The sequence below is a fragment of the Kogia breviceps genome, chromosome 3 (genome assembly GCF_026419965.1).
Source record: "Kogia breviceps isolate mKogBre1 chromosome 3, mKogBre1 haplotype 1, whole genome shotgun sequence".
NCBI classification, from domain to species: Eukaryota; Metazoa; Chordata; class Mammalia; order Artiodactyla; family Physeteridae; genus Kogia; species Kogia breviceps.
Genome location: NC_081312.1, coordinates 158,253,966 through 158,281,837, shown reverse-complemented (window position 1 = coordinate 158,281,837; position 27,872 = coordinate 158,253,966). Strand labels below are relative to the sequence as shown.

Genomic DNA, 27,872 nt, shown 5'->3' with positions numbered 1-27,872 from the left:
ATTTATAGTCATTTGATTGTTATTTCAAACTGAAGTCAAGAATTTAAATTCCCAAGTCTTCCAAGGAACCCAAATATTTGGAGCCTTTAGATGGTCTGATATGTAGCTGCACATCTGTCTGGTTTTATTCAAAGTGGATATGGAAAACTAAAGGCTATCTAGAATTCCATTAAAATCCAGACTCAGGCATTTTCAGAACCACAGACCCAAACAATAAGAAAACAACACCCTAGGCCCTAAAAAAGCATCCTGCACAGGGAGCAGAGATTTGTACCTGGGGGTCCATCCTGAGGAAGGTGTGAGGGCCTCTGCTACTCAAGGTTGATCTTTTAAAGGTTCTGCTATGATAAAAGTGGTAGTAATCTTCCAGGTTTCCGATCTGCAAAACAAGAAGCAGGATATCACCAGTCAATACAGTCTTACAAAACCCTGCATCCCACAAACATCTCCCCCTTCCTCTGAGAGGCTCGTCCTGCTCCCAAAGGAAACATACCCTTCATTACACTTCCCCACTCAAGTCTCTGGCAGACTCAGTGTCTGTGAACATGAAGGTCGATTCGGAGACTCCTTGTGGATAAACAACACTAGGTAGTATTTCCCAATGAAGCACACACTCTCCAAATCTTGAGATGAGGTCATATCATTTAAAGTTTGTATTATCTTGGCCAAGTTTTTCCAATGAATTAATGTTCATTTAGGATCAAGCATCCCTGAAGTAGCTAAGTTAGTGTCAAGTCAGGTCTACACCAAAATATTCATTTATAAACAAACTCCATCCTTTCCACCCCATGGGTAAACTGAAATATCTAAGAATGAACATTCACTCTCAAGTGCAACAAGGAAGCCAAGGCAAACACTCGGCCTCATCTGCTTGGCGATTGCGGAAAGGTCAGCTGAGAACATCCAAGCCCCCGGGGCGTCCCAGTTTTCTGCCAGCAGTGGTTTGTCAGGACAGATTTCAGCCTGAGGCCTGGAGAGGACGTAGAGGAGCGGTGAATGTGGCCCTCCTATGGGCTGCTCCTGCTGGCCACTCCCCACAGCACCGACTTGCTCTCGTGTCTCACGACCCTGGAGCACCAGGACACTGTTCTCAGAAGACCTGCTTCTCATTCTAACTTCCACTGGTTGTTGAAAACAGCTGGTTGGTCACCATCCTTGACAGCAGAGCTTTCTAACTGAAGAGCAGAGCTTTCTGACCGAATACTATGTAGACTCTCACGCTGCCCTTCTCAGGCTAAACCATCCCAGTTTCTTTTCCAGCGTCTGGTTAAAGAGTGAATTTAGGGTGAATTGTCCTCTAGAGCAGTTAGATGTCGTGATGATGAGCCTAGGTTTCCAGTTAGATAGACCTAATCCAAGCCCTGCCCACTCCCTTCACCGCCAATGATCGTGTGATCTCAGGCAAGATTCACCTCCTGCAAATCTCAACTCCTCACATGGAAAATGGGGATAAAACTACTTACCCCATGCAGTTGTTTAAGTAGGACTAATGTCCACCCAATTCACCAAGACCTTCTACTCACAGACATTGCATCTGCTACAAGATGTCCCCAGCAGAGTGGACCAGCCCAGGCAGAGACCTGGAGGGACGTGGAGATTCTGAGTGGCCATTTCCACATCTTTCCACAAGAAGATCAAGCAAGTATCTACAGAGAGAGCCCACTTTACTCTACCCTTCAGCCCACATTGCCAGAAAGCCTGGCAGTCTGGATGCATCCTGTTCTTGAGTTTCTAGAGACACCCACTTGTCCTTGAAATAAAGAACATCCTTGTTCACTTAAGCTTGCTCCAGGGTGTTTCTGTCGCTTACAAGCACAGAACAGTGAATACCGTAATCGTCATGAGGGTAAGCAGGTATCATCTGTGTAGTGCCTAGTTTAGTGCCTTGAACCTAGTGGGTGTTGGAGAAATCCTGGCCGTATTGAGAGCTGGGATTCTCTCTCTGGCTCTTCTCCAAGGCTCCTTCAATCCTTCACTGGGTCTAGGATGCACCTGAACTCAACCATTCCTGCTGGGTGACCTGGGCTTCAGACCCTCCATGAGTCTTAGTTTCCTTGTGAGAAAACAAACTACTACTTTTAAGGGTTGCTCCAAGACTCTCTCTATATATTTATGTACAGAGTCAGGTACAGCTCTTTATATATAAAGAGCTAGCTGAGTGCCCAGCAGGTAGTAAGTGATCTATACATAGTTTTCTGCAATTATTCTCAGTTCATTTTCTACCTCAAGACACAGTTCTACCATCATAAACCTCATTATCTCTGCCCTATTTTGCACAAAAGCACTTTTTTTCCTCCTCCTAAGTTAACTGCTCACTTCTTCAACAAAGTTAATTGTTATGTATGTCAAAGGGCTCCTCCTAGAAAAAGCCAGAGCTGTTATTTAGCAATAATGGAGTCTTAACTTAACAGCAATGTTTAATCAGCATGTTTGCTTATAAGCTGCTACCTTCCCTGGGAGATGTTTCACAACTTTGGTCTTTTTAACTCCAGGCATTCAAGTCAATTTCCACTCTGGGACATGGAGAAACTAAGAGTTGAATCAAATTTGCTGGCAAGGGGAAGGATTAATTAACTGAAGAGCTGCTGACCCTAAGCAGACCCATGTCAGGGTAGCCCTGGAAGCCATTCAGGGAAGCACCTGGCCTCAGAGCAGCCAAGGCTCTCTTCAAAGGCCAGTCCCAAGGCCATCCAGGCCCCTGCCTCTGCCCCTATCTAGCCACATCCTGAGCAATGGCTCAGAGGGTCTGAGCTGACGGGAGTCATTCTCTTTGAGTAATTCAAGAGAAGAACAGATGGCTCTCACAGTCCTGACCCGGCCAACTGCCCCTGAGGGCAGCAATGGCCAATGCCACATCTGTCTGGAAACTTATATCCAGCCCAGCATGGAGGCTGAGGGTCTGCGTTAGGGTTAGGATCTGGAGAGGGTTAGGGTCTGGGTTAGGGTTGGGTTAGGGTGAGGATCTGGAGAGGGTTAGGGTCTGGGTTAGGGTTAGGTGAGGGTTAGGATCTGGGGAGGTTGAGGGTCTGGGTTAGGGTTAGGTGCAGGGAAAAAGGGGACACCAGCCAAGGCCCCCCTCCTGCCCTGACAACCCCAGCTGCAGGAAAAGCTGGAAGCTGACTCAGGAAAAAAGGGGAGGGAGTTGGGTCACTGGCTATTCGGGAATCTGGAAGCGGCCCTCCAGATCCCCCCGAGATTCTGTGCACCTCCACCCAGAAGCCGGGGTGAGAGCATGGGGAGAGACACCTTCCTTCCTTGAAACCAAAGATTTGAATGTCAGGCAAACATAGGCCTGACAGGGCATGGGACAGAAAGGGCTGCCTGATGCTGGAATGACTGCAAGGGTAGGAAAAGGCAGGAAGGAGGAAGACAGGGCCCAGATGCTCAGGAGGGAATCCAGATACTGTGAGAGACCTGGGCACCCTCTGCAGCTTGGATGACCACGATATCCCAAAGCCTGTGGTTACACTGTGTGGTTATCAAGTACTAACTCATTCAGAGCAGTGGTGGGCAGACGATGGCCCATGGGCCAAATCTGGTCTATGTTCTGTTTTTTTACATTAAGTTTTAAAATTGTGGTAAAATAGACATAACACTTATGATTGTAACAATGTTTAAGTGTATAGTTCAGGGGCACTGGGCGCATTCGCTCTGTCGTGTAACCGTCACCACCTTCACCTCCGGAATCTTTTCATCTTCCCAAACTGAAACTCTGTCCCCGTTAAACGTGACCTCCCCCTCCCCCTCTCCCAGCCCGGGCACCCACCATCTGCTCTTTGTTTCTGTGCATTTGACAACTCTAGCTGTCTCAGCAGGATCATTTGCCCTTTTGTGACTGGCTTGTTTCCCTTAACATGATGTCCTCGAGGTTCACCCATGCTGTAGCAGGTGTCGGAATTTCCTTCCTTTTTCAGGCTGAATCATATTCCATTGTGTGTACAAGTCACAGGTCATTTATCTGTTCATCCACTGATGGGCACTTGGGTTGCCTCTACCTTTTGACTATTGTGAATCATGCTGCTCTGAGCACGGGTAGGCAAGTATCAGTCTATGACCCTGCATTCCATTCTTTTGGACATAAACACAACTCCTGTTTTTATAAATAAAGCTTTACTGGGGCACAGCCACCAGTGTTCACTTACCTCCTGCCCACAGCTGCTCTCATACTGTGATGCCAGAGTTGAGTGGTGGCTACAGAGACCCTCTGGCCCCCACGCCTAGAACATGTCACATGTGGACTTTACAGAAAATGTCTGCCAACCTGCGATTTCTAGCATCTGTTGCTGAGTGTGTCTAGGGAGTCCACCAAAGTCTCTGAGGTTGGGCATGGTTTCTCTAAGGGCTGGGGACCACCAGTCCACACACCGAGGGGCTCTGCTTAAAAACACAAGCGCAGCTGCAATGCCAGCACCTTCGGCATCTTACCTAGTCATTGAGCTGCCCTTTCTCCAAGCACCATCCTTGTCTGATGCCCCCCGGGTCACTCCTGTCTGTCTGACTCACGCTGCGCTGCCCTCTGCCCAGCTCTCCCCCTGGCATCAGGCCTGGGTCAGGAATATGAGGTTTCCGAGACGGGGAGAAGGTTAGAAATGGGATGGCAGAGCAGGAGGCGGGTGCCCTGACCGCAAGTGGGACACAGCCCAGCTTGCATTACATGGCATTTACGACATAGCCATTTCCTGCCCCGTCCCCCTTGCCCACCCTGTCACCTCCCCCACCACAGCCGTGTCAACCCCAGTTATGTCCTCCCCACTTGGGAGCTGCCCCTTGAGCTCTCTGGTGCCTCCGTGAGATAAGAGGACAGGAGGGCAGGTCACTCTGGGGATATGGCCACTGGCCTGGTTAAACACGAGGGACAGCTGACTGTCCTCTGGCCTCACAGGGGTGGGGGAAGGAACCACGGAGATGACCCCATTTTACAGATGGGAAGACTGAGGCCCAGGGGGGTTAAGCCCAACTTTACCCTCAGGGGCTCCCAATTCCTGAGCCAACTCTCCACATTGTGCCCACAGACAAACAGGTGATGACATCTTACACCGAATGACAAACAGATACACAAGTTAGGGCTCAGGACTATTGCTACACTTTTGGTGCAGCTTCAGGGTCAAACTGACAAGAGTTGGAAGCAGAAGAATAGACAAAAAGGTGGGGTTGGCACAAAGACGTCTTAAATTCAGGGTAATCCCCTAAGAAAGAAAACATTCTAAACTAACACAGCATTGTAAAGCAATTATACTCCAATAAAGATGTTAAAAAAAAAAAAAAAGAAAACATTCTTATTTTTACTTGGCATCTGTATTGACATTGAAGTAGGCGCTCGTCCTGGCTCGGCAGCCCTGGCCACTCCGGATGCTGTCCCTCGACCCGGCCTTGCTGTGCTCCCCTGCCACCACGCCAATGCTCTGGGCACCGCTTCCGCAGCCAGCGCCTAAGCTACCTGCTCCGTCAACACGGGGACGGTGGCTGAAACAGAACCCTGCTGCCTGAGGGCCCTGGGAGCCTCCTCTTCCTCCTCCAGAGCATGGAATAGAAGCTCTTCCCCGTCCTCCCAGGCTGCCTACCAGTCCTGCTCAGCGCTGAACCCCCAGAACCTCAATCTGTTCCTCCTCAATGAATCTGATCTCCAGTCTGCGAGGTGTTTTTTGTTGTGTTTTTCGGGGGTGGTGGTGGGAGGGGAGTGTTAGTCACGACCTAAAATTTCCATAAATGCTTTTTCTCTTTTGTATCCTTCATATTTTCACAATGGGTTAATTAGAGTCATTCTCTCAGCCTGCCACCACAGAAAATGAACAATCCGCTGAGTCTGTGATGCTCCCATCTCTTCACTTGACATTGATATGTAATTATACACATTAGTTGATAAAACTGGTAACATCATTAGAACATCATTAAAAACCTTGCTAAGAGTTCTGAGCCAGAACACTGCAAGAAATGAGATCAAAGAACCCATAGTGAGGAGAGCTGGATGTGGTTTCTCTCTAACAGATTTCCTCTGTTACAGGGGTCCCCAACCCCCAGGCCTGTTAGGAGCCGGGCCACACAGCAGGAGGTGAGCGGCAGGCGAGAGAGTGAAGCTTCCTCTGCCGTCCCCCATCGCCCCCCATCACTCCCCATTGCTCGCATTACCGCCTGAACCAACCCCCCCACCCCCATCCGTGGAAAAGTTGTCTTCCATGAACCCGGTCCCTGGTGCCAGAAAGGTTGGGGACCTCAGCTCTTTTAGACACTTAAAAAAAACCACCTAGTCATATATGCACTCGGTACAAAATCTGGACGGTAAACAGGTATAGAGTTATAGGGAACAGCAAGTCCCCCTCCTCCTTTTCGCAGCCACTAAGGTCCCCGACTTTTGCTGGGGGCTCCTGGTTCATAACAAGAACGGCACCCAGGCCGCAAGCCGAGAGTTTAGATGCATTAACTTGATTCTTGCAACAACCTTACAAGGTAGGTGCCAGGAGCACCCTCATGTTGCAGACGGGGAAACAGAGGCACCACTTAACAGAGTGGTTAAGTGACTTGCTCAAGCCACCCCCCCTCCCCCCCACGCAGCACAGTCAGGAGGTGAATCAGAGTTCACACCCTTAACCATCGCCCCTCTGCCTCTCGACACACCTGCAGCATCACTGCCAAGGGGATCCCACTCATCTCAGTCTGGTCCCCGGCAGCAGTTCAGTCACACACAGCCCAGTGCCTCACGGGGCTCACGTTCCTTCCTTCCAGTGCAGGAATCAGGAGAGACACTATTACGGTCCACGCACACATCTGTTGCACTGTGTCTGTGTGTGAGTGTGTGTGTGTGGATGGATGGGCTTGGAAATGCGTGTGTCTGTGTATTTATGTATGTATGTATGTATATAGACGTATGACTGCATGTGTGTGCACACAGATGTGTGTGTGTATATATACACATATGTTGTGTTTTCAGATTTGTGTGTATATTTATGTTTGTGTGTATATAGTTGTGTGTGTTTATGCAAGATTCACACATAAATGGCCCTGAGATGCAACCACGCAAGTCTTTGGTTTTCCCACAGCCCTCACATCCAAGTGGACCTCCAGGGCCACTGCAGGTCACCCTAATTCAGAACCTCTGCATCTGAGGCTTGGAGCAAACCTACTGTGGGCCAGACCTGCCCCCAGATGGAGGTTCTGGTTCTAGAGGTCTGGAACACCACTGGGCATGTGGATTCTGAAACCCATCCCCAGGAGATGCTGAGATGCAGCCGAGGATCGTGTCAAATCCCAAGGACAGCCCTTTCCAGGAGAAGGCCCCTACCCTCCGCCCCTTCCTGCCTGGCACTTCCCCACTGGTCCTGCCTAGGGCCCTGAGCACGCTGTGCTGGAAAGGCTGAGTCCTCCCTGTTCTCGGCAGACCTACTGGGGTGAGACGACCCCAGCCACAACCAGAGCATCCATCCTTAGATCAACACCATCTTGCTGCCCTCACCTCCACACAGATCCGTTCCTCCTCCTGAGGAATCCCTCATCTTGGTGAAGGCACCACCATTCTCCACGTGGATCCAGTCATCAACCCCTCTGAAAGCGACCTCTTGAATGGTCCTCGAGCCTGGCTGCTCCCCACTGACCCCGCTCCAGCGCAGGCAGCACCACCCGGTCACTGCTGGCCTCCTAGTCTCCATCACACTGCCATGCCAGCTCTGCCCCCTCTAGGAGCATGAAGCCCGAGCCCTTCACGGGGCACACGAATGTCTCCACAACCAGGCCAGGCCAGCTCCCCGGCATAGGCCTGGCCTCACCTGCCTCACCTTCTGTTCTCCAGCGACGCTGCTGTGTTTGAGGAACCCTCGCATGCTCTTTCACACCCCCGAGCCTGCCCATGCTGGACACCTCACACCAACAAGTCCACCTCCCACTCTGATTTGAACCATCACCTCAGCTGTCACTGCCTCCAGGAAGCCCTCATAGACCTCCCAGGCCCAGGTCTGCCTACATGTACCCATCACAGCCTATCCTCCCTCCCTCCACGCTAAGCTCCTCAAAGGCAGAAACTGTCATCTGTATAATCCTCAGGCCCTGGCAGTGTCTGGTGCACAGCAGGAGCTCAAGAAATGTTTGGTGAAATGAACAGACCTTAAGTGACACTGGAAGGACACATGTCTTCCCCTGTCCACCTACATAGGCTTGTCCAGTCGGCTGTGACCAAGACCCCAGGCCTCCCAGCTGTTTTGCCTTTGGGCTCTCTCTAGCCCACTCCCAGGACAGTCCTGAGGCTGTGGAGGTAGGCCAACCACCCAACCACCCATCACCTGTGTGGCCTGGGCAAGGTCCGAGCCGGCCCCTCTGACGTCCAGTCGCAGGGACACGGGGCTGAGCGAGGCCGGCGGTGCAGGGCTCTGCACTCCCTCCAAGTGGCCGGCTGTGGAGAGGAAGCATCTCAGGTGGGGAGGAGTGTAAACAGCTTGCAGAGCCCAGCAAGAAAGGGGCAAAAGCCAAGTGTGATGGGGGAGAGGCCTGGGCTGGGGATGTTTATAGGAAGAGCCTCTCTTGTCCTGTTTCTTCCTGTCAATGTGAGTACAGCCAGCTTCAAATCACCTCCCTGCTTATACAGGGCAGGTGTGAGGTAGGAGGGATCCGTGGGTGCTGCCAGCTGGGGCGCACCCTGCCTTCCTGGAGGAAAAGAAGATGACTTGGTGTTTTTTGCAGAGCCTCGGGAACAGAGGAGGAGAACCTCACCTACTTTATCACGCTTGCTTTGCAGCAAAGTCACTGATGAGCATGCTGGATCCATCCACCCCCAAATGACATCGGATGGTTCCAAAGGTCCACCCGCCCACTCAGGCCTCCAATGTATGTGACCTCAGATGCAAGTGCAATGCTGTAAGCTCTCAAGTCAGCAAGCTGGCTTTTGCGGGGTGGGGGTGGTGGGGGGTGGGGGGGGGTGGCCAAGCACATACTTTGGTCAGTCCACGGGGATGCCACCCACCTCTCCAGGCCAGCACAGTGGCATCTGCCTCAGGGGAACAGCTGATAAGTCACAAAGTGTCACAATTCAAGGTCTCAGAAGCCAGTGGGCTGCAGATGAGGCTTCTGACTTTGCAAAAAAGTATTCACTTTATCACTCCCATAGCCTCTGCCCCTGGATGGAAACAGACATCCTGAGCCCCGCTGCTCACAGCTGCAGTGGGCCAGCTTCCGGAGCTCCCGGTCTGCAGGGCCTGTGTCTTCAAGGGCCCTGGCTCTTGGAGCAGAGTCTATGTTTGAAAGTGACGGGCGTCAGAGTTCAGTTATATAAGGTTATTCATCCCAGTGGGTCTGCTTAAGAAAAACATCACTAATTAGAGCCTATAAAAACCTACACACCAAATTAATTCGGCCTTGCACTGGTGACTTCCACCTTTAGAAAGTTATAAATATAGATGGCTACTGAACCTCTATTTAGCCAGCACTGAGTTACTTGGTATTTATAATTAAGGAAGTCCAGAGAGAGAGAATGGACATTTTGTTGTTACTTTCAAAAGCATTTAAAAAAAATCCTGCTTCCCATTTTGGTCACAGATACACACAGCAACATTCTGTTACTACAGTAATTACAATTCTGACCCAAGTTAAGGTTATTACACAATTTCCTAGTCTCCTCAGATTGCTTTCTTCAACATGTATCCACCCAAAGCGTGCAATTAAGCTGCTCAACTTCCTACAAATTCCTGAAAAATCATTAATTTTTTCTTAGCAGACTGCATTTTCTCTTCCCTGAAGTCACCAAGCCAAATTGTCTAGCTTCAGGTGAGGACAGTTAATGTATACATCTGGCCTCAACCTATACCTTTAATATTCACAAACAGACATCTGAAAAACTCTACAACCTTTTTGAAGCTCTTCATTTCAAACCATTAACTGGTTAAAGGTTTCTTTATGGCTGTCCGGAATTAGTCGTTTTGCCAGATTTCTAAGCCATCACCCATGTGGCTGATTTGATGGTGAGGGTGGGTTCACCCCGTGTGTCCCTGCTGGCTGCTAAGTGCTCTGCAATGTGTTTGGTCTCCAGTGGGGGGAGGTACCCCCGACACCCACAGGGCCCAGGCAGGGACCCCACGACCGGGAGGTGATGGCTGGGTAAAGAGTCGGGAACTCAGTACTGCTGGATCTCTGGAAATCTTCCAGAGAAGTCAACGTTCAGATCCTACATGAGCTCTTGCAAGTTTTTAATATTACACTGGCAACTAATTCTAAAATGTTAACAGCCCTGTGCGGCCCGCCTAAAACAAACCTGTGGGCTGAAAGCAGCCCGTGGTCCTTGCGACGGGGGATCTAGACATTTGGTCTGGACTTTCCCCACTCTAGGAGGCCTGCTGCTGACTTTTTTCTTGCTGAGTACGGAAGACATAGTGGGGAGAGCCTAGCCTTCAGAAACTCTCATCTGGAAAATTAGCCAGGGAAGAGACAGTCTGGGACAGACATGCCCAGATTTGCTCTTAGCAAAGAGCATCTCGGCTTGTGAGTGGAGTAAAAGATGTCCATGACCTTCAGCACAATGGCCACGCATAGCACACTTTGGGGGGCCAGCAATGCCGGGGATCCCCTGAGCACCCAAGGAAACTGGGGATGGCCCATCTGGGTCCTACCAGCCCCCTCCCAGGCTCCCCAGAAAGAAGGGCCAGTGCTGGGCTGCAATTTGGGGCAACTTGACTAAGGCGGGTCAGGAGGCTACAGGGTATGAAAAAAAGAAAAAAAAAGATTTTTAGGGACTCCCCTGGTGATCCAGTGGTTAGGGCTCCATGCTTTCACTGCAGGAGGCACAGGTTCAATCCCTGGTTGGGGGACTAAGATCCCACATGCTGCGTGGAACGGCTAAAAAAAAGATTTTTGTCCTTATGAAAAAAATGTTTAAAATTCAAACTTTAATATCAAAAACTCTCATTTGAGAGGAGTTATGCTAAGGGAAATTAAAAAGTGTTTCAGAGAAATTAATCTTCAAAATTTTTCACTTTAAAAATAAATAGCTCTTATACCCAAAAAAAGTGAAAGCAGAGACTCGGACAGATATCTGTACACCCATGTTCATAGCAGCATGATTCACAATAGCTGGATGCAACCCATCAATGCCCATCGATGGATGACTGGATAAACAAAGTGTGTTCTATGCATACAAGGGACTATCATTCAGCCTTAAAAAAGGAAGGACAGTCTGACACCTGCTACGACACGGATGAACCTTGAGGACATTATGCTCAGTGAGATAAGCCAGACACAGGACAAATCCTGTTTGATTCCACTTATCTGAGGCACCAGTCACACTCACAGAGACAGAAAGTAGATGGTGAGGGCTGGTGTTGGGGGGAGGTTAGTGTCTGACCGGGACAGCGTTTCATGTTTGGAAGATGAGGACGTTCTGGAGATGGTGGTGATGGCTGCACGGCAACGTGAATGTGCTTAGTGTCACTGAACGGGACACTTAAAGATGGTGAGGATGGTAAATTTTATTACGTATATTTTACCACAATTAAAAAATATATATCTCCTCTATATTCTTGCCCCCCCTTTCCTAAAACTGACTCTTCTCCAGTGTCACTCTGGGTGTTGGGGACCTCAGTCCCATGACAGTGGCATGTGGAGGCCTGAGATGGGGAGGTGCCATCAGCCCCAAAGAGCCCAGGACAGAAACAGAGCCCAGTGACGCTGCTCGGCTGTGATCACTAACTACTCTGGGTTCCAGGCAGCTTATCCCCATCCTATGTCCCTCTCAGTTATGTGGTTTCCCCTAAAGGGAAAAGAGACACCAAGGAGGGACCTGAGCCCATCACCCCAGCTTCCTTATATCCTGACATCCATCCCAGGTGACAGCCTTGAAGGTCTGCTGACCAGGGGCCCCATGACCCACCCTGGAAGCTGGCCTCTCAGGGGCTGGCTCTGCTGAGACAGGAGGCTTAGATTTCACGGAAACCTTCAGTCCGAGCACATCAGTGCCCAAACTCAATAATGCCCATTAAGAACAGATGGAAAGAGAAGCACACACTGTCCTTTGGCTTCTGTGACTCAACCCCCCACCAGTAGTTCAAAGTGAAGAAGATGCTGGGGAGTCAGCTGTCATGATTTCACCAACACCCAACTCGAGGGACACCCTTACCTAGTTGCAAAGCACATCTTGGTTTATAAACTAAAACAGGGCTTCCCTGGTGGCGCAGTGGTTGAGAGTCCGCCTGCCGATGCAGGGGACACGGGTTCGTGCCCCGGTCCGGGAAGATCCCACATGCCACGGAGTGGCTGGGCCCGTGAGCCATGGCCGCTGAGCCTGTGCGTCCAGAGCCTATGCTCCGCAATGGGAGAGGCCACGACAGTAAGAGGCCCGCGTACTGCAAAAAATAAATAAATAAATAAAAATAAAAAGTATAAACTAAAACAGCTTTGTGCAACTATTTCTATCTGGGCCCTTTTACTGTGGCATTTGGGACTTTTCACGCAGCTGCTGCATTAAGGGGTCAGGGGACCGCAGTGGCTGCCAGCCTCCGTTTCTACTCTGTTTCGGGAGGAGCTGGATCAGCTTCTCTTTCTGTCCCTTTCATGTTAACATTATGGTTTATGGAATATTTGTTCATAAAAAATTTCAACAGAACTTTCGTATTCAAGGTATAACTTCAAAAGCACTAATTTGTAGGTGAGAAGTCACTGTTTGAAAGGAAAGCAGGACAAAACAGATTATCCTGTTCTCTGTCTGCCCTCTCACCTCTGCCCACGATTCACTAAGACAATGCACACGACTGACTGACGTCCGGATGAAGGCCTCCCCCACGGGGCGCTGCCCTTCAGCTACCCTCCTGTGTTTACTGCCCCGGACACACCCACATGACTGCCCGCTCACGCCTCCACTCTCCCCACAAGGCTCTGAGCAGCTCTCGAGCTGGACACTATTCCAGGCTCTGGGGTCCTGCAGGGCTTACGTGGCCCAGGATCTGCCTCCGGGAAGAGGCCCCCAAAAGTGAGCGCCGCAGAGCAGGGAGAGGAGGGCCCCAGAGGAAGCCCTCCTGCCCGGCTGGCACTCAGATCTCATCTCTGAGCAACAAGCTACCCAAATGCTCCCTAAGACAAACGGGGACCCACATTTGGAGAGGCTGGCGTCCTACTAGTGGAGAGAACCTCTTCTCTACCAGGCTTTCAAGGAAAGATAGGGCCAGGGCAGGGAGGTGACAGCAAAGGGACCCTGGTCACCACCTTACATGGACCTGGGACGGGGGGAGCGGGGGAACTCCAAGTTGCGACTGTGGCCTTGGAGCCAGGCCGCCCAGATCTAAATTCCATCTCCTCCATTTAACTGAAAATAGACACCAGTCAAGTTCCTTAATTTTTCTTTGCCTCCATTTCCCTTTCCAGGCAATGGGGTAATAGTACACCTCCGCCCCCACCCCCATGGCTGCTGGGAGGATAAATGAGGCGTGATGCATGTGAATGCCTGCACGGGGCCTGGCCTGACACATGGCAGGCTGTCGTTCAAGTATCTTTTTTTTGTATTATTTCTGTAAGAAGTAATATACATCCCACTTTGGGAGGGAAAAAATGGTTTGCAACAAAGCCAGTTGCAAAGTTAGTTAGGTAACAAATCCCATTTGCCCTTTGATTTCAATTAAAAATATATATATGCATTCCCTGGTGATCCAGTGGTTAAGACTCCGCGCTCCCAATGCAGGGGGCCCGGTTCGATCCCGGGTCAGGGAACTAGATCCCACATGCATGCTGCAACTAAAAGATCCCGGGGGCTGCAACTAAGACCCAGTGCAGCCAAATAAATAAATAAATATTTTGAAAAAAACATACACATACACCTTTTTATTAGTGGTCCCTGTGGGGACAATAATCCCACCTAGACAGAGCCAAAAAGGCCAGTGTGAACACTCCCCATCCACCACTGGCCAGGCCTGCGCTGGGGGCACGTGGGAACCCGCAGGGTAGGGGGCCTCCATGCATGCGCCACACTGCCTGCCCTGTCCGCGCATCCTCAGGATGTTTCATGTCCCTGAGATGGACTTAACTTCTTGTCCCTCTTATTTTCATCCACTCGTATAAAATGAGGTTTCAATATATTATCAATTCCAGGCTGAGCCATTTTTTTCAGTTCTGTAAAATGAATTCATGCTTCTGTCATCATTCATGTTCACAAGTCTGTAAAGACAAACTCTCTCCGAGTGACTCGCTCACTGGGTTCTGTGAGGTTCTGTCTGATTTATGATCACCACTCACTGGAGCCTAGAACTGGCACTTCCACACCCGCATCAGCAGACAGATGACACGTCTCCTCCGAGGGCAACGGGGTCCAGGGCTTTCTGGGTGACCCACAAGGTCACGGCTGCACACCTGTGCTCCCAGGGCCCAGCGGCTTCCCTTCCAGAGCTGGGTCAGCAGTGAGGACCTGGCCCCCTCCCAGAGGATGATGGGCAAAGGGGAAGGGAGAGCCAAGTTGTGGCAAAGGGAGCATCTGTCCCAAGACCCAACAGGACACAGGTGCTCTGGGGTCACTTTTCCTCCTTGTCTCCCTGTGAGGAAGGAACCCGCTCTTCCGTTTTTCAAGAGAAGCTGAAGCGGGGGAGGGAAAAATTAGGGACATGGGATTAGCAGATGCCAGCTACTATACATAAAATAGATAAACAACAAGGACCTACTCTGTCACACAGGGAACTATATTCAATATCTTGTAATACCCTATAATGGAAAAGAATCTGAAAAATATATATATATATATAACTTGAATCACTTTTCTGTACACCTGAAACTAACACAACATTGTAAATTAACTATACTTCAATTTAAAATATTAAAATTATTTTTAGGGCTTCCCTGGTGGCGCAGTGGTTGAGAATCCGCCTGCCGAATACGGGTTCGTGCCCCGGTACGGGAAGATCCCACATGCCGCGGAGCGGCTGGGCCCGTGAGCCATGGCCGCTGAGCCTGCGCGTCCGGAGCCTGTGCCCCGCAACGGGAGAGGCCACAACAGTGAGAGGCCCGCGTAACACACACACAAAAAAAAAAAAAAAAATTATTTTTAAAAAGTAGGTAGCACTGAATTTCTTGTTCCTGAATAAAATGGTATAAAAAAAAGAGAGAAGCTGGAAACTTATTCCTATCTGAAATCTCCCAACGTTTATTTTTTTGTAATTTTTATTTTATGTTGGATTACAGTTGATTTCCAATGTTAGTTTCATGTGTACAGCAAAGTGATTCAGTTATACACATACACATATTTATTCTTTTTCTAATTCCTTTCCCATTTAGGTTATTACAGAATATTGAACAGAGTTCCTCCCAATGTTGAAATGTTAATAACTATTCCAATTTTCTAAAAACATTCTAATTAGAATAAAATACACCTGGGGGGGGCTGCACACACCCCTGGACCACTGTGGGACCTGGCTCCCCTGCCACGCCCTCTGAGATCGCTCCCCCTTCTGGGGACCATATCCCACCTCTAGGGCCCCCCGCCCTGCTCTGCATCTCACAGCACATACCCCTCTCAGGGCGTCTCCCCGAGAGGAACAGACCCAGCAGCCTGGAGGGAGTTCTCTGTAGATCAGCTCCTTTCAAAGACCTCCGCTCTATTGTTTCTCCCCAGTGACGATGACAGAGGTGAACGTTTTCAAATGGTGACTCAGATTCTCAGATTCTCAGAGATGGGTGTAACTACTCAACACATCACCTCTCAAACCTCTTTCTTCCCCAAATCCAAGCTACGTTTAGCAGCTTTTGGTAGATCTCTGTCAGCTTCTACATAACTACTCCACATCCGCCTCACCTGGAGAAAAACAAATTGCCTTCCATTTCATTTGATGACCCCTACCTGCCATGGAACTTTCCTCAAGAATTCTTTTCTGCGCCTGGTTATTTACCGCCAGCAGTTCTGCTGTGGTGCTGCAGGCCTCATCAACTAGAATGGCTGTACGTGTGGCTTTTCTCAGCCAAGGATAGAAGAAAAGATCAGAAAAAGAAACTAAAACGCAGCTTGTTTTGACAGGCTATCCTGCCCCCAAGTCAAAGAAGCCATCGCCACCTTGCTCCGGGCACCTGGAGATTCCAGAGTTTGGAAGGGCTTGTGAATCACACCTGTGTGCCAGGGGAAGCCGTGTGTGTGGACCCCCTGATCCGCCGCCAGCCATATCCACTGCCATGTAATGTGACAGCCCATCTTCCCTCATCCTGGGCACCCACATGGGTGAATCGCCCCAGCTTCAGACACCAACTGCTCACTCACTCCACACCCCCAAGCCCCCTCCAGGTCCCCTCTCCCCACACCCTACCTCCTGAATGTCCTCACCCAGCCCTGCTCCTAACTCCTCTCACTGAACCCTTGGGAATCCCTATTATTTTTTTAAAATGGGGGAATTCCTTGGCAGTCCAGTGGTTAGCACTCTGTGCTCTCATTGTCGAGGGCCAAGGTTCAATCCCTGGTTGGGGAACTAAGATCCCACATTCCTTGTGGTGCAGTCAAAAAAAACAATTAAAAAATTTTTTTTTAAAAAAGGAATAGGAAAAAATATTTGCAAGTCATATACCTGAAAAGGGGCTAATATCCGGAATATATAAAGAACTCCTACAACTCAACAATAACAAAACCCAGATTAAAAATGAGCAAAGGACTTGAATAGACATTTCCCCAAAGAAGATATTCAAATGGCCAATAAGCACATAAAAAGATGCTCAACATCACTAATCATTAGGGAAATGCAAACCAAAAGTATAATGGAATACTATTTCACACCACTTAGAATGGCTACTATTAAAAAAACCCCCAAAAAGCAGAAAATAACAAGTGTTGTCAAGGATGTGCAGGAATTTGAACGCTGTATACTGCTGGTGAGAATGTAAAATGGTACAGCATTGTGGTTCCTCTAAAAGGTAAACATAAAATTACCATATGATCTGGTAACTCCACTTCTGAGTATATGCCCTAAAAGAATTAGAAACAGGATCTTAAAGAGATCTTTGTAAGCCAGTGTTCATAGGAGCACTAGTCACAGTAGCCAAAGGTGCTCACTGAGAGATGAATGGATAACCAAAATGTGCTCTATCCACACAATAGAATATTATTCAACCTTGAAAAGGAAGGAAATCCTGAGACCTGCTACAATACAAATGAATCTTGGGGACATTATGCTGTGTGAAATAAGCCAGTCACAAAAAGATAAATATTGTAAGATTCCATTCCTACGAAGCACTTGGAGTCATCAAATTCATAGAGACAGAAAGTAAAATGATGGTTGCCAGGGGTGAAGTGGGAGGGGAGTGGGAAGTTAGTGTTTACTAGATAGAAATTTTCAGTTTTGCAAGACAAGGAGCTCTGGAGACGGACAATAGTGACGGCTGCACTGCAGTGTCAATGTACCCAATGCCACTGAAATGTCCACTGAAAAATGGTACAAATGGTACATTTTATGTTACACATATTTTACCACAGTTGACCACTTTTTTTTTTTTTTTTTTTGGCAGTACGCAGGCCTCTCACTGCTGTGGCCTCTCCCGTTGCGGAGCACAGGCTCCAGACGCACAGGCTCAGCGGCCACGGCTCATGGGCCCAACTGCTCCATGGCATGTGGGATCCTCCTGGACTGGGGCACGAACCCGTGTCCCCTGCATCGGCAGGCGGACCCTCAACCACTGCGCCACCAGGGAAGCCCAACCACTTTTCTAAAAAGCCTCAGGGACTTCCCTGGTGGCTGGTGGTTAAGAATCCACCTGCCAATGCAGGGAACAGGGGTTCGAGCCCTGGTCAGGGAAGATCCCACATGCTGCGGAGCAACTAAGCCCATGAGCCACAACTACTGATGCCCGCACACCTAGAGCCCAGGCTCCACAACAAGAGATGCCACCACAATGAGAAGCCGGCACACGGCAACAAAGAGTAGCCCCTGCTCGCCGCAACTAGAGAAAGCCAGTGCGCAGCAATGAAGACCCAACACCGCCAAAAACAAATAAATAAATAAAATTATAAAACAAAATAAACTTATTTTAAAAAAAGCCTCAAACAAACAAAACTTTCCTCTACCGGTCTGGTACTTCCACACAGTCTCGTCTTGGCTGAAAGCCCCCAGTTGCCTGGGACCCCTCAGTATACCGTGTGTGTCCCGGTTTTCTCAGTCCTAGTGTCTGATCTGACTATTCACGGCTTTCCTCACTCTCACAAACGTGACCGTGGGCCCCTCCCAGGAAAGAACACCACCAGGCCGACCCGAGTTTCCTCTCCCTGAGTCCATACCTCCCACCACGTGTTCCTGGCTACACCCCTCATGCCACTGTCAAGGGGCTCACCCTCCTCTCATCACCATTTTGCCACTGACACATGACTTTGACACCCTGGTAAACAACCCTCCTGACACCCTGGACTCAAAACTCCCCTCATTCTCTTCCAAATGACCCCCCCCCATTCCAGTAACCGTGAGCACGTTCCCAGCCAGGCCCCCACACCCAAACCCCTCCCTCGCCATGACTCTCCCCTCCCGTCCATGATGACCTGGATGCTCCGGATCACTGGTCCATCCTGCCCCATCCATCTAACCCAGCCTGGTCCTTTGGGGTCACTGTTTCAACCACATTATCCTTAGAACCCTACACTGCCTGTCCCTCCCACCTTCAGCCATCCTGCTTTTCCAGTCCCCGGCACAGCTAAGGGCATCCTTCCCACCCGGTCAAGCTGTCATGACATTAGACCCTCAACACTGCCAGGCTTCTCAGTGACCAGAGGACACCCTCCACCACAGCACAGGCCCACACAGCTCAAAGCCCCTCGGCTTTCTCCCTCCTGTGGGTCCCCTTCTTTTAGCCCTCCGACAACTCTCTCCTGCCTCTCTGCTTAAAACAGGCCTTTCCCAGGGCCTCTGGTCCTTGCCCCAAACTGCCCCTTCTCTCTGGCCCTCCTCCCACCAGTATTCATGCTGCTCTCATCCAGCCGCCCCCCGCATCGGACAGAATCCTCCTCATCCTCCACGGTCAGCCCAAACCTGTTTCTTCTTAATGAGCCCCAACTCCAGAAGCCATAAGGCACAGAGATATCCCCAGAGAGTAGAGAGGCACGTGGACAAAAAGTCAACGTAGATGCAGAGGGTCTGAGCAGCTCTATCCAGAGGCGTGTTCAAGAGGGCTCAGAACTCTGCACCCAACCACAGAGGACAGCACTCTTTTCCAGACACACAGGACATTTTCAAAAACTGACCCAGGACCAGGGCTAAAAGCAAGTCTGCTACAGCATCAAAGAACTGATCTCCCAGGCAACACAGTCTCTGATGGCAGTGTAATTAAGCTGGACATCAGTAACATAAAGAGGGATTCAAAAATCCCACACACTTGGAAATTAACAAACATGTTTATATGGCTCATAGGTCAAAGAAAACACCATAATGGGGGCTTTCCTGGTGGCGCAGTGGTTGGGAGTCCGCCTGCCGATGCAGGGGGCATGGGTTCGTGCCCAGGTCCGGGAGGATCCCACATGCCGCGGAGCGGCTGGGCCCATGGGCCGTGGCCGCTGGGCCTGCCCGTCCGGAGCCTGTGCTCTGCAGTGGGAGAGGCTGCAGCAGTGGGAGGCCCGCGTACCACACGCACACAACCCGCCCCCCCGACCAAAAAAAAAAGAAAATACCATAATGGTAATTTTAAAATACGTAGCATGGAATGAATGAAAATACTACATACAACAACTTATGAGCATCAGTGAACATGACAGTGGAAGGGAAATGTATAACCTTAGCTGCTCCAATTAGAAGTGAACACACTGCAAATTCACGAGATTAAGTGTCTTACTAAAAATTTTTTAAAATAAATAAACCAGAGAAGAAAGGAGATAAATTTAGGAGAATTCTGCAAAAATAGAAAATAAATTTATAATAAAGAGAATAAACAAGGCCAAAACCTAGGAAGAAGGAAATGAAAGGAGAGATGTAACCACAGATAAAGTAGAGAATTTAAAAACAATAAGGAAACACTATCAACGGTGGTAAGCTAACAAATTTGAAAACTTAGACAACATGAACAAGTCCCTGGAAAATTATAAAAACTAATAAAGAAAGAAATACAAGACATCAGGCTTTACATTAAAGAAACTGAAGCAGTAGTTAAACATCTTTTCTATCACACAAACAGGCCTATAAGTTTTACGGGTAAGCTCTACCAAAATAAAAGTGTGGATCATCCCAGTCTTGCACTAACTCTTCCAGAGAGTAGAAAAAGAGTAAAATTTTATAAGGCCAGAATATCTTTAATATTAAAACCAAACAAGGACAGTATGAGAAAGGAATATTATGGGTTCATTTTACTCATAAGTATAGGAGCAAACTCCTAACTAGAATATTAGAAAACCAAATTCTGCAATGAGTAAAAAAGGTAGTCCACCAGGACCAAGTTTGGTCTATCCCAGAAATGCAAGGGTATTTTAACATGAGAAAATCAATAAATGTAATTCATTACATGAATAGATTAAAGGAGATGCAGGAAAACTTTTGCTAAAGTGCAAAACCCATGATAAAAAGCTCTTAGCAAATTAGAAAGAAAAGGGAACTTTCTTAACCTGTTAAAAAGTTATCTATAAAAACAAATAGCAGGGCTTCCCTGGTGGCGCAGTGGTTGAGAATCCGCCTGCTGATGCAGGGGACACGGGTTTGTGCCCTGGTCAGGGAAGATCCCACATGCCGCGGAGCGGCTGGGCCCGTGAGCCATGGCCACTGAGCCTGCGTGTCCGGAGCCTGTGCTCCGCAACGGGAGAGGCCACAACAGTGAGAGGCCCGCGCACCACAAAAAAAACCCAAAAAACAAAAAACAACAACAAATAGCAAATATCAATCAATATCAATATCAATCAATCAGGGAAATATTGAAAGTATTGCCTTTAAAATTAAGAGCAAGGTAAGAATGTCCAAATAACCAATGTTTTATTTATCATTATACTGAAGGTCCAGCATCACCAACAATAAGTAAACAGCTTAAATACTGACCAGGAAGAAACAAAACTACCATCATTCACTGGTGATATGACTATCTACTTAGGAAACCATAACAAATTTATAGACAAATTATTAGAAAGAATAAGGGAGTTTATAGCAAGGTGGCTGGATATAAGAACAGTATTTTTTAAAAATAAATTGCATTTCTACATACTAGCAACAAATGTTAGAAAACTTAAGGTACCTATACATTTAACAAAAGATGTGTAAGTCCTATATAGAAAGTTATAAAACTTTGCTAATAGACATTAAGGGAGATGTAAATAAATAGACATACCATGTTCATGGACAGGAAGATCCCATATCGTAAAGATATAACAAATACATCAAACAGATTTATATATTAAATAAAATTTCAGTCAAATTTCAAACAGAGTTTTTGTTTGTTTGTTTTGTGAAACTTGTCAAATTGATTCAAAGTTAACATGTTAGAACAAAGGGCAAGAATAGCCTAGATATTCCTGAAAAAGATAAGATCTGTCCTACAAAATATCAAGCCTTATTATAAGGCTACAGTACAAAAGTTTGTGATGCACTGGGTCAGGGACAGACAAACTCACAGAACAGAAAAGAGACAAACCCATGCAAATACAGAACTTGATTTATCAGGAAACATCAATTAAAATGAGGAACTTATCAAATGATGATGCTGGGAAATTCATGGGGTAGGGGGGAGTTAAATCCCTTCTTCACATCAAATACAAAAACAAACTGGAGCCAGATTAAGTAGTTAAGTGTGAGAAGTCTAACTAAAGCTTTTAGAACTTACAGGAATGGGCCAGATAGCTTCTAATTAACTCCCTAAATCTATTGAATACTTTCCTCCACCCAGCTCTCAGCCCCAGTAACAAGGACTGCATCAGCGAGCTCTCTGCCCTCTGGCTGAGGATGGGTTTGGTCCTGGAAAACCTTGGGAAGGTAGCAGAGGGAGGACAGAGAGAGTGAACTTGTCCTATTTATTCCCCTGACCCTCCCTGTGGGGTCTCTTCAGGCTGCCGTTTCTCCCTGAAAGTCACTGCTCTTCTCAAGGCACCTGGTCGAAGACATCTCTCCTCCCAGGCTCCACCACTTTTCCCTCCCTATTCCTTCAGGGCCATGGGATAAAGGCAACTCTGCTGTTAACAGTCCACCCACATCTTTGGAAAAGGTCAGTCTATCTATTTACCCTCCTCACAGTACCCTAATCTTTCCTGCTGAGATCCTGACTGATAAAGTAATCGTTACTGGAAGTGATCCTAATATAGACCCTCAAAATGGGAGTTGTGCATTCATTTCCGGAGCACTGAGATAATCACCTTGCTGGGGACTGGGGTGTGTGTGCATGTGTGACTAAGGGTAATCCACAGCACTGGATTACACGCAAATCCGGAGCATCCGTGATTATACATAATGATGAAGTGCAGGAGGAGGTGGGGCCTTGGGAGAACAGGGGCCATGGCAAATGTGACCGCAAAGCTTGTAAAGTTGGGTCGATTCTGCTTATGACCCTAGAGAGCACACATGGGGGAAAAGAGAAATTAAAAGCTAAGAATCAGTAACTAAGAACACATGTGGAGTACCAGAAGGCCCCCATGGCAGCCCCAGAGTGTGATTTTAAGGTTCCAGAGTCAAAAAAACAAAAAATTGAAATGCACAACACTCCTAGGTAAGTAACAGTTGGGAAAGGTGGGAAGAAGAGGGCCCATCAGACCCAGGCAGACACTGGTTGCAACAGAGAACTGACCTGCCCCATCTGCAGAAACAACCCTCCTACCAGCTGTGAGGGGAAAGGCTCACCTCTGCAAGAAAAGCTACTGCCTCACAGAGGGGGGAGGGCTCCCTCCTTGGGACCCAGTCCACACCCCTCACCGCCTACACCCACAAAATGAGTTGCGTCCCAGGGATCCAGGAGCTACCCTGGGAGGAGAGAGCCAGTGTGTACCAGCAGGAGCCTGGACCACGCAAGAGCAGGCAGATGGGATGTAAATGGTCCAGAGAGAGCCAGACTTGCAGATATGGGTGCTTTTCCCACAAATGGGGTGTGAAATGTGTAACTCAGATATGCAGGGCGTGTTTACAGTTGGTAAGATTGGGCGATCAACACAGAGAGTGAACCAAATCCGATGGCTGGTGAGGTCAGGATGCTGGAACTACTGACACCCGTGAGGCAGTGGCTCTCCAGACTCAAGGGCGCTGGGTCCCCAGGGGCTCGTCACACCCGACGGCTGGGCCCACCCACAGAGGTTTTCATTGAGCAGGGCCGTAGTCGGGTCCAAGCAACTGTATCTCTTGCAGGGTCCAACATGCTGCTGTGGGTGGTCAGTGGGGACCCCAGGAAACAGGAATGTTGGAGGTATCTGTTCTCTGAAACCTGCTCAGCCACCCCTCACCAAGGAGTTAAGAAGGTGCCTGGGGGAGGCAGGGCAGCACCCTCAAGGGCTCCAGGTGGCCGTCCTCTCTTTCAGGCAGGTGACCAAGGGTTGCTCCAGCGCCTCTCAGTGGGAACCACGGGATTCTGAGAGGCAGACGCCAGTGGTGGGCACAGCCGATGGAGGCCAGGAGGTAGATGTGATGATGACCCTGAGCAAAGAGATGGAGTGAGACCCAGGAAAAGAGGGGCAGCCTCTTGACACAGAGAAGCCGAAGCCTACTCAGCTGCTGCGCAGCCCTGCAGTGGGGACTCTCAGTATCTCAGTGCCCAGACCCAGAGCTCCGCAACAAGAACAGAAAGACTGGGTGACTTTAGGGGAGAGCCCTTTCTCACACCTCCCCAGGCTCCTGCAGCCCCAGTGGCGGTGCACTGGGGGAGGGGCATCCAGACCTCCTGGCAGCTGTTAGACTTGAGCTCTGAACTTGCACTGATCCCACATCCCTGAAATGCCACCATGGCCCATGGGTCCTGCCTCTTGACTGATGTAAACACTCCTTGTATTCTGTTTTATTTTGTTCATGGACCAGGTCCACCTGACGCTGTGTCCAGTGCCCCCGAGGGTCCCTGCTGGGTCATTTCCCAGCTCCAGAACACAGAGCCTGGCAGGCACGCCAGGGAATGGCCATGGCCCCACTTTGGCTCTGGGGTGGGGGGCTGGGGTTATTATAAAGAAAGGGCCATGGTGCCGTCCGCTCCTTCTGCGATGCTGAGTGATACCCTGGGCGAGCCTTCTGACCTCAGGTAAGGAAGGGTTTCTTCACCAAGAGCAGAGGAAGCACTATCCACAGAGGAAGAGACTGGCATCACCAGGGGCAGGGGGTGGGGGGTGGGAAAATTGGGAATACTCTGTTACAAGGCACCTGTGCTACCCATGAAGTGGCACAGGGCTACCTGAAGGTGGACTGAAATTAGTTAATGGTGTGTACTGTGAACTCCAAGGAAATCCTCTTAAAAAAATTTTAAATGCTAAAATGCTAAAATTTTAAATGCTAAAAATATAAAATTTTATATGCTAAGTGAGGAGATAGAATTATCTAAGAGGCTCCATTATAATCAGAGAATGTAGAAAAAGCAGGAAGGAAAACAAATATAACAGAAAACAATTAGAAACATGGTAGTTATTAAGCCAATGACATCAGCAATCACTTTAAATGTGAATGGCCTAAATATACCAACTAAAAGACAGAGAAAGAATGGATGGAAAAAACAAACAAACAACTTTTGTGCTGCAAAGGGCACCACCAAGAAAGTGCAAAGATAACCCACAAAATGGGAGAAAGTATTTGCAAATCACCTATCTGGTATGGACTTGCATCTAAAATATGTAATAATAAAAGACAAAACAATAAACGGGCAAAGGATTGGAAGAGACATCTCTCTACAGAAGACATGCAAAAGGCCAAGAAACACATGAAAAGATGCTCAACATCATCAGCCATCAGGGAAATGCAAACCCAAGCCAGAACAGCACTAGGATGGGTACAAAAGACAGATAATAACAAGTGTTGATGACAATGTGGAGAAACTGGAATACTCATACACTGCTGGAGAGATTGTAAAATGGTGGAGCCACTTTAGAAAGCAATCTGGTAGTTTCTCAATAGGTCAAACATAGGGTTAATGTGAACCACCAACTCCACGCCTCAATATAATCCTAAAGGAGTGAAAGCACACACCCACACAAAAACTTCCATGCAAATGCTCACAGCAGCATTACTCATAAGAGCCAAAACCGTAGAAGCAACCTCAATGTCCATCAATTGATAGACAAATAAAATATCCATATATTGGTATATCCATACAGTGGAATATTTGGAAATAAAAAGAATAAAGTACTGGTACATATTACAAAATAATCTTGAAAACACGCTAAGGGAAAGAAGCCAGTCACAAAAAAGATCACATACTGTATGATTCCATTACATGAAATGTCCAGAGTAGGCAAATCTATAGAGACAGAAAGCAGATTAGTTGTTGCTTAGGGCTGGGGGTGTGGGGACGGGTTGAGTAGCAGCCAGTGGGTGTGGGGTTTCTTTCTGGGGTGATGAAATGCTCTAGACCTGATTGCATTGATGGTAGCACACCCTGTGAATACACTAAAAAACACCGAATTGTATATTTTAAATAGGTAAATCATATGGCACATGAATTATATCTTAATAAAATGGCTATAAAAAAGAGGAAAGATTGATACATACAATTATGTAAAAGTTAATTCTCCTATTTAATCAGAAGACATGTACAAAAGTTTTTTAAAAATTCACAAATTGGGAAATAGTACTTCCCTCACTTGTAACTGATAAAGCACTGGTATCCAGTATACATAAACTCAGTCATCCCAATTCTAGGCATGTGCCCAAGAAAAACTCTGGCATATGCACACCACAGGTCACCACAGGTCACGCACAAGGCTGTTCTTAGCAACAACGTTCTTAGTAAAAATCACAAACATGCATTGCCAGGAGAAGAACAGATACATCATGATTTCTTGGCCAATGAATATTGTATAGTGGTGAAAATAAATGAACCACAGCTAAGCTGGGGCTGTGGCTACAATGTGGCTGAGCCTTAGAAACATGTAAGGGGTGGGGGCGGGGGGGGGGGGCCCAGAACACCACACAGTGTATCATTTTTAGAGAGCTCAAAAGCAAAACTAAGCAAGGTACTGTCTAAGCATGTCTTCTTCACCTGTGGTACATGCACTGTTTCCACAGCGGTTACCCTGTGGGGCTGGAGAGGTGGGGGCAGGGTGGGGTTAAATTAATTACAGGAGGAGGCCATTAGGCTGAGGTGGCTTTAAGGCCTTAGCAGCCTGCTTTTACAAGCAGCCAAACCCAAGCTTGTAAATGCCTCAAGGTTAACAAATCAGAACCTAAGGACAGCCAATCAGGAACAGCTAACTAGGCTTTCCCAAATAAGGCAACTGCTGCAGCTACAGCCTATCAAATCACTTCCTTGTTTTGCTTCTGTGTCTCCCCTATAAAAGTCTTGCTCCTGTCTGTACAGCGTTAATAACCACTTCCTGTTTGGCACTGCCTGATTCAAATCGATTTTTGCTCAAATAAATTCTTAACATTTTCAATATGCCTTGGTTTATCTTTTAACAGTGGTAAGGAAGTGGCTGTAAGGAGTAAATGAGATCAAGCATGTAGAGCAGTTTCTGGCCCAATAAGCGTTTACCATCCTGGTCATTGTCATTGTCATCATCCTATCACCATCGTCGTCCTCTTGGTCATAATCCTCCTCCCCCTCCTCCTCCCCCTCTCCCTCCTCCTCCTCCTCCTCCTCCTCTCCCTCCTCTTCCTCCTCTCCCTCCTCCTTATCATCATCATCATCCTCACCATCATTGTCCTTATCATCATCATCACTGTCTTCCTCAGTATTTTCCTTTGGAACGTACAAGTGATCCCCCATTGCCCAGTCCTCCAGTATCACTTCCACACCTCCCAGCCAACTGACCACATTCTACTGGCTGGTTATTGGTGCAGGTGTGTCCCTGGCTGGAGAGCAAGTCCTGAGACCAGCTTGCCTCCTTGGTGCTCTCTGTGTTCCCAAAGCAGCTAAGTCAGGGCCTGCTCTTCCCTGAACTGCTGCTTACTCTGAGCAACTTTTAAGAGGTGGTTTCTCTCTTGTTACAACACAAGACCCCCTCCTTTCTGATGGTCCATAAGACACCAGAAGCGTACAACCATTGTGATGCATGGCTGGCAGACACGACCTCAATTTCCAACACTTTCTCTTCTACCTGCCTCTTCTGTAGAGGTTGTAGAATCTAAAATCCTGATTTCTCAGACTCCCTTGTAGCCAGCATAGCCAGGGACATAGTTCTATCCCATGAGCTGTCAGCACAAGTCCCTGGGGAAGATGACCTTTCCTGAATAAAAAGGGAAAGACTTCACCCTTCCAGCTTTTGCCCCCAGTCCTGTCTCCTGCCTCGAACTTGGACGTGAGGCCTGAAGGGGAGGGAGACACTGACAGGTCCCGCGCCAACCCTGGAGGGCCCATCTCTGGACCTGCAGTGTGAACCTTTGTTTCAGGCACCATCTTCTTGTTTAGCAGCTGAATGCATCCCGAGCTACTGTCCCACAATGCTCTGAAATTGGTGGCACACTGTCCTATCCCCCAGCAGAATGCACACTCTCCACTCTCAGCAGGGGAGCCTTTAGATTAATGCTTAAATTAAATTGTAGCAATCACATCATTTCATATTTCAGCTCTCACACCCCAATATGGATTGTGACCCCAGGATGCCACAAACACCCAGCATTCCACAGCTCCTTCAAAATCAACATGGAACCAACCCAGGCAAGATGTGGGGGAGAAGCTACAGCAGGTGCTGGTAAATGGGAGTGGGCCCTCGGCTGGTGGTCACAGTGTCCACACGCGGGAGGCCTGCGCAGAGCATCTGTTGGTCCAGTGGGCTCACTCACAGCCGCACTGATAACCACCATCCCTTTTCAGTCATGCAGATGTTGAGGTCCACACCGTGATACAACAGCCAGATGAGAATGCTATTTAGAAAGTGATTATTACAA

The 27,872-nt window shown here is 48.3% G+C and overlaps 1 protein-coding gene across 3 annotated transcripts in view; it reads right to left on the bottom strand.

Moving 5' to 3' along the window:
- Positions 1-27,872, bottom strand: part of PCSK6 (proprotein convertase subtilisin/kexin type 6) — a 196,041-nt gene that overhangs the window by 147,357 nt on the left and 20,812 nt on the right. For all 3 annotated transcript variants that reach the window (XM_067030118.1, XM_067030119.1, XM_067030120.1), the window contains exon 2: positions 275-379. In XM_067030118.1, the coding sequence (XP_066886219.1) occupies positions 275-379 (105 nt within the window). The remainder of the gene's footprint in view (positions 1-274; positions 380-27,872) is intronic.